The following is a 7,500-nucleotide window of genomic DNA, read 5'->3' on the forward strand; positions in this document are numbered from 1 at the left end:
AAGCCACAAGTCAAACACTTCCCAAGTGTCTAGGACTGTGTGATGTATTATTATTATTATTATTATTATTATTATTATTATTATTATTATTATGACATAGCAAACAAGATTTATATGCGGGATTTCGTATCACAAAAATCACAAGTCGAACACTTCCCAAGTGTCTGGGACTGTGTGATGTATTATTATTATTGTTGTTGTATGACACAGCAAACAAGATAGATATGCTGGATTTCGTATCACAAAACCACAACTCGAACACTTCCCAAGTGTCTAGGACTATGTGATGTATTATTATTATTATTATTATTATTATTATTATTATTATTATTATTATTATTATTATTATGACATAGCAAACAAGATCTATATGCGGGATTTCGTATCACAAAAATCACAAGTCGAACACTTCCCAAGTGTCTAGGACTGTGTGGTGTATTATTATTATTATTGTTGTTGTTGTTGTTGTATGACACAGTAAACAAGATAGATATGCTGGATGTCGTATCACAAAACCACAAGTCGAACTCTTCCCAAGTGTCTGGGACTGTGTGGTGTATTATTATTATTATTGTTGTTGTTGTTGTTGTATGACACAGTAAACAAGATAGATATGCTGGATGTCGTATCACAAAAATCACAAGTCGAACACTTCCCAAGTGTCTGGGACTGTGTGGTGTATTATTATTATTATTGTTGTTGTTGTTGTTGTATGACACAGTAAACAAGATAGATATGCTGGATGTCGTATCACAAAACCACAAGTCGAACACTTCCCAAGTGTCTAGGACTGTGTGATGTATTTTCGGATGATGTGTGCAGATCCCAGCAGGGTGGCCTTTTGCAGTTGGCAGATGGTGATTTTGTCAATGTCTATTGTTTCCAAATGCCGACTGAGATCTTTTGGCACGGCACCCAGTGTGCCCATCACCACCGGGACCACCTGCACTGGTTTCTGCCAGAGTTTTTGAAGTTCAATCTTGAGGTCCTGATAGCGGCTGAGTTTTTCCTGTTGTTTTTCGCCAATGCGACTGTCACCTGGGATGGCAACATCCATGATCCAAACCTTGTTCTTTTCCACAACTGTGATGTCTGGTGTGTTGTGTTCCAGAACTTTGTCAGTCTGGATTCGGAAGTCCCACGGTATCTTTGCGTGCTCATTTTCCAAGACTTTTGCAGGTTTGTGATCCCACCAGTTCCTTGCTGCTGGGAGGTGGTACTTGAGGCATAAGTTCCAATGAATCATTTGGGCCACAGAGTTGTGCCTCTGTTTGTAGTCTGTCTGTGCGATTTTCTTTCTTGAGGATATGATCCATGGTTTCGTCGGTTTCCTTGCACAGTCTGCATTTTGGGTCATCAGCTGATTTTTCGATCTTGGCCTGAATGGCCTTTGTCCTGATGTCTTGCTCCTGGGCTGCAAGGATCAGGCCTTCTGTCTCCTTCTTCAGGGTCCCATTCGTGAGCCAGAGCCAGGTCTTCTATTATTATTATTATTATTATTATTATTATTATTAATGGCCTTTGTCCTGATGTCTTGCTCCTGGGCTGCAAGGATCAGGCCTTCTGTCTCCTTCTTCAGGGTCCCATTCGTGAGCCAGAACCAGGTCTTCTATTATTATTATTATTATTATTATTATTATTATTAATGGCCTTTGTCCTGATGTCTTGCTCCTGGGCTGCAAGGATCAGGCCTTCTGTCTCCTTCTTCAGGGTCCCATTCGTGAGCCAGAACCAGGTCTTCTATTATTATTATTATTATTATTATTATTATTAATGGCCTTTGTCCTGATGTCTTGCTCCTGGGCTGCAAGGATCAGGCCTTCTGTCTCCTTCTTCAGGGTCCCATTCGTGAGCCAGAGCCAGGTCTTCTATTATTATTATTATTATTATTATTATTATTATTATTATTATTATTATGAATGGCCTTTGTCCTGATGTCTTGCTCCTGGGCTGCAAGGATCAGGCCTTCTGTCTCCTTCTTCAGGGTCCCATTCGTGAGCCAGAGCCAGGTCTTCTATTATTATTATTATTATTATTATTATTATTATTATTATTATTATTACATGCCCTGGCGGAATATGTAAAGCAAAGTGAAGAACCTGCTTTGATTGAAGTCAAAAATCAGAAACTCCTCAAAGCACAGCAGACAAAAAACCAGTACAAGAAAACCGCACTACAAACTAGAGCTGACAGCTGGCACAACAAAACATTGCATGGAAAGTTCCTTGACAAAATTGAAGGAAAAGCTGATCAGGAGAAGACGAAATCCAGCATATCTATCTTGTTTGCTGTGTCATAAAATAATAATAATAATAATAATAATAATAATAATAATAATAATAATAATAATATGCATATGTCTGTACTTCCCTATGACTTAAGCTTGGCTCCTTATTTACAGATTCCGTAACGTATTTTCTGCCCTTCTGGCTGATGCATAATTTATTGCGCTTAATGGCTTCACCGTCATATGGGTTCGTGCCAAGCAGAGCGCCAAGGGGCCCCCAAAGTCCATCTAGATGGGTTCACATACATTGAATTTCATCCTTTATTATTATTATTATTATTATTATTATTATTATTATTATTATTATTTGACTAGAAACATGGGATCCCGGTTCCGGTGAGTCCTTCCCAGCCTTGGAGCATGGACGAAAACCTCATGCATGTCAGGTATAATATTAATTTTTATTTATTAATTATAATAATTATAATAAGTATATAATTATAATAATAATTTCATTATATTTTATTCTTAATTATTACTAATTACAATATAATAATAAATCAAAATATATATTATATATACTATATATCATATATATAATATAATAATATATATGATATATAGTATATATAATATATATTTTGATTTATTATTATTAATAATAAGCATTTATTATATTTTATTTTATTAAAATGTATCAATAATTATAATTTATTGCTGTGTTTTATTTTTATTCATAACTATTATACTATATGATTGTAGTATTTTATTTTTATTCATTATTATTATTATTTATTATAATTTAAAAACTATTTATAATTATTATTATTAGGGGAATGAAGCTTGCATTAATTCATTAATATTATTAATTATATTATATTATTAGAATTCATCATTAACAATTCAGCATTATAATATATATAATAATCTTGCTGAGAGAAATAAAGCTTGCATTGATTCACTATTTAAAATATTATTATATAATATTATATTATCATAATTAATTATTGGCAATTCAACATTATAATAATCAATTGAGCATTATATATATATATATAAAATCTTGCTGAGAGAAATAAAGCTTGCATTAATTCACTATTTAAAATATTATTATATTATATTATTATAATTAATTATTAACAATTCAGCATTATATACACATTATATATATGTGTGTGTGTGTGTGTGTGTGTGTGTGTGTGTGTATAAAATTCCAATACATATTGTAATATATTATTTAATAATAATAATAGTTAATAATTAATAATAGTAGATATATATATATATAATATTATTAATATTATATTATTATTATGAAATCCAGCAATCTATCTTGTTTGCTGTGTCATAATAAAATAATAGCAATAATAATAATAATAATAATAATAGGAAACCTTATATGGATAATTAATTGGATTTTTTTCTTTTCTCTCTTTCTCCATCCCAAAGCTACGAGGCGGGGATTTTGGAGAACCCAAAGGTAAGCCAGAAAATAAAAATAACTTTTTATTACCTCTTGAATATGTATTTCATATATATTGAGGTATCACTCATCTACATTCTCTCTCATATATATATATATATATATATATATATATATATATATATATGTATCTCAATGCAGCCTAAAATGGCATTGGTCTTGTTTGCTGCAGCACTCTTGGTGCCTTTTTAGTTTATGGTCCATTAAAAAAACCCTTTCCAAAAATATTGTTTTCAAGCCAAGTGTCACTCATCTATATTTTATATTTATACTATCTTGGGTACACTGCTATAATTATCATTATTATTATTATTATTATTGATCAGCATCAGCTCATACACTTATATCTATAACCCTATTGCAATACTATCATCTATATATATAAAAGAGTGATGGCATCACGGCAACCCACAAAACAACAAAACTACAGGCCCCCCAACCTCGAAATTTGACAACACAACCCATCATCCACGGCTCTAGGTTGATACAATAAAAAGAAAAGAAAAATAAAGTCCTAATTAGAGGGAGAGGAATAATTGCTTTTATCCAATTGCTGCCAGTTAGAAGGCTAAGCTCCTCCAACTTGGTCTCCTAGCAACCCAATAAAAAATAATAAAAAACGCTTAAAATAATAAAAAAAACACTAAAAAATTAATACAATGAAATACTATAATAACAGAAAATAACTAAAAATAATACAAGAAAATAATGAAATATAATAAATAAAAAGATAACTTACAATACAAATAATTTAAAAATACAAATAACGTCAAATAAAAATTACACAACAATTTTTAGCCAATACCACCACCACTTTGCCATAGCAACGCGTGGCCGGGCACAGCTAGTCCTATATATATTGGTATCTAAAGCCCTATTCCATTATATATATTTACTATCTTGGGTACGTGGTGTTGACTAGGTTAGTTGAAAAAGGTCCATTGTTGGTGGGGTCCAGAGTGCTCTTTGATTGCAGGTGAACTATAAATCCCAGTTCCAGAAAACAGTCATAACCTCCCCGAATCTCAGCAGGATGCATCGTTGGCTGTGTCGAGTATGCGTGCCAAGTTCGGTCCAGATCTGTCATTGGCTGGGTTCAGTGCTTTCTGGATCATGGTGAACTACAACTCCCACTTTTCTTATATGTATAGAAGATAGTTAGATAGATATACTATAAATACTAGCTTGGGGACCCGGCAGTCTATTGGTGGGAGTGAAAGTACTGCAAATCCCATGGTCCGTGGTCCATCCTCTTCCAAATTGCATTAGGGTGTAGAGTGGGCCATGGGAGTTAAGTGTGCCAAGTTTGTTAGTGGTTCATCATTGGTGGGAGTGAAGGTACTGCAAATCCCATCATCCCTGGTCCATTCTCCACCAAACTGCACTAAGGTGTAGAGTGAAAGTACTGCAAATCCCATTGTCCATGGTCCATAGGTGGGAGTGAAAGTACTGCAAATCCCATTGTCCATGGTCCATAGGTGGGAGTGAAAGTACTGCAAATCCCATTGTCCATGGTCCATTCTCCACCAAACTGCACTAAGGTGTAGAGTGAAAGTACTGCAAATCCCATTGTCCATGGTCCATTGGTGGGAGTGAAAGTACTGCAAATCCCATTGTCCATGGTCCATTGGTGGGAGTGAAAGTACTGCAAATCCCATTGTCCATGGTCCATTGGTGGGAGTGAAGGTACTGCAAATCCCATCATCCCTGGTCCATTCTCCACCAAACTGCACTAAGGTGTAGAGTGAAAGTACTGCAAATCCCATTGTCCATGGTCCATTGGTGGGAGTGAAAGTACTGCAAATCCCATCATCCCTGCTCCATTCTCCACCAAACTGCACTAAGGTGTAGAGTGAAAGTACTGCAAATCCCATTGTCCATGGTCCATTGGTGGGAGTGAAAGTACTGCAAATCCCATCATCCCTGGTCCATTCTCCACCAAACTGCACTAAGGTGTAGAGTGAAAGTACTGCAAATCCCATTGTCCATGGTCCATTGGTGGGAGTGAAAGTACTGCAAATCCCATCATCCCTGCTCCATTCTCCACCAAACTGCACTAAGGTGTAGAGTGGGCCATGGGAGTTAAGTGTGCCAAGTTTGTTAGTGGTTCATCATTGGTGGGAGTGACGGTACTACAAATCCCATTGTCCATGGTCCATAGGTGGGAGTGAAAGTACTGCAAATCCCACCATCCCTGGTCCATTCTCCACCAAACTGCACTAAGGTGTAGAGTGGGCCATGGGAGTTAAGTGTGCCAAGTTTGTTGGTGGTTCATCATTGGTGGGAGTGAAGGTACTGCAAATCCCATTGTCTATGGTCCATTGGTGGGAGTGAAGGTACTGCAAATCCCATCATCCCTGGTCCATTCTCCACCAAACCGCACTAAGGTGTAGAGTGAAAGTACTGCAAATCCCATTGTCCATGGTCCATAGGTGGGAGTGAAAGTACTGCAAATCCCATTGTCCATGGTCCATAGGTGGGAGTGAAAGTACTGCAAATCCCATTGTCCATGGTCCATAGGTGGGAGTGAAAGTACTGCAAATCCCATCATCCCTGGTCCATTCTCCACCAAACTGCACTAAGGTGTAGAGTGGGCCATGGGAGTTAAGTGTGCCAAGTTTTTTAGTGGTTCATCATTGGTGGGAGTGAAGGTACTACAAATCCCATTGTCTATGGTCCATAGGTGGGAGTGAAAGTACTGCAAATCCCATTGTCCATGGTCCATTGGCCCCCAAACGACATCCAGACCTATATGAGTGGAAGGCGGAAGACCTGAATTCGAATCCTACCGCATTTAGAGCTTCGAATCGCGATCACCCCCAAATCTTGTTGTTTGTGGAAGTCCCGACTCTTTTCCTCGGCTTTCCCACTCATCCCTCCCCTTCGTGACGGATTTGAAACAGATGGTTGAGCCATTTTTCTGCCTGCGCGAGGACGGCGGCCGATTGAGGGGCAATGAGGCAGCTAATGCCCCGAAAGATAGGAAATTTACTTGCTTTAACTTCATCGGGAGAGAAAAAGAAAAGGCAGGAGGAGAAAGGCGAGGGAGAGGCCTTTCAGGCCGAGACAAAAAAACAAGATCCACCGGGATGAATAAACCATTTGGAGGCATCGATAGCCTTCATGCACCATTTGCTGCCAATCTTTCTTCTCCAAATATATATATATATATATATATATCACACAAAAAACCCTTTAAAAATAGCCCAGGGACCCCCCTCGGTGCATTCATTATTTGCCCACCTTTGCCAGCACTTTATCACAAGAAATTAAAACTATATTTATTATTGTTTATTATTGTTACTTAAATTAAATATGTTATTTGCCCACCTTTGCCAGCCGCGTTTCAGCACTTTATCACAAGAAATTAAAACTATTTATTATTGTTTATTATTGTTACTTAAATTAAATACGTTATTTGCCCACCTTTGCCAGCCGCGTTTCAGCACTTTATCACAAGAAATTAAAACTATATTTATTATTGTTTATTATTGTTATTTAAATTAAATGTTATTTGCCCACCTTTGCCAGCTGCGTTTCAGCACTTTATCACAAGAAATTAAAACTATATTTATTATTATTTATTATTGTTATTTAAATTACATATGTTATTTGCCCACCTTTGCCAGCTGCATTTCAGCACTTTATAACAACAAAAAACCCCAATATTTTTAATGTTTATTATTGTTATTTAAATTAAATGTAATTTAATTTATTATTGTTATTGTTATTTAAATTAAATGTTATTTAATTTATTATTGATATAGTTATTTAAATTAAATTTGTTATT

General features: G+C 36.0%; 1 protein-coding gene across 1 annotated transcript in view; it reads left to right on the plus strand.

Moving 5' to 3' along the window:
• ass1 (argininosuccinate synthase 1) overlaps positions 1 to 7,500 on the plus strand; it is a 48,104-nt gene that overhangs the window by 18,027 nt on the left and 22,577 nt on the right. The window contains exons 7-8 of the mRNA XM_062958915.1: positions 2,603 to 2,673; positions 3,677 to 3,707. Coding sequence (XP_062814985.1) covers positions 2,603 to 2,673; positions 3,677 to 3,707 — 102 coding nt within the window. The remainder of the gene's footprint in view (positions 1 to 2,602; positions 2,674 to 3,676; positions 3,708 to 7,500) is intronic.

This window comes from Anolis carolinensis, unplaced genomic scaffold (genome assembly GCF_035594765.1).
Source record: "Anolis carolinensis isolate JA03-04 unplaced genomic scaffold, rAnoCar3.1.pri scaffold_7, whole genome shotgun sequence".
Lineage (NCBI taxonomy): Eukaryota > Metazoa > Chordata > Lepidosauria > Squamata > Dactyloidae > Anolis > Anolis carolinensis.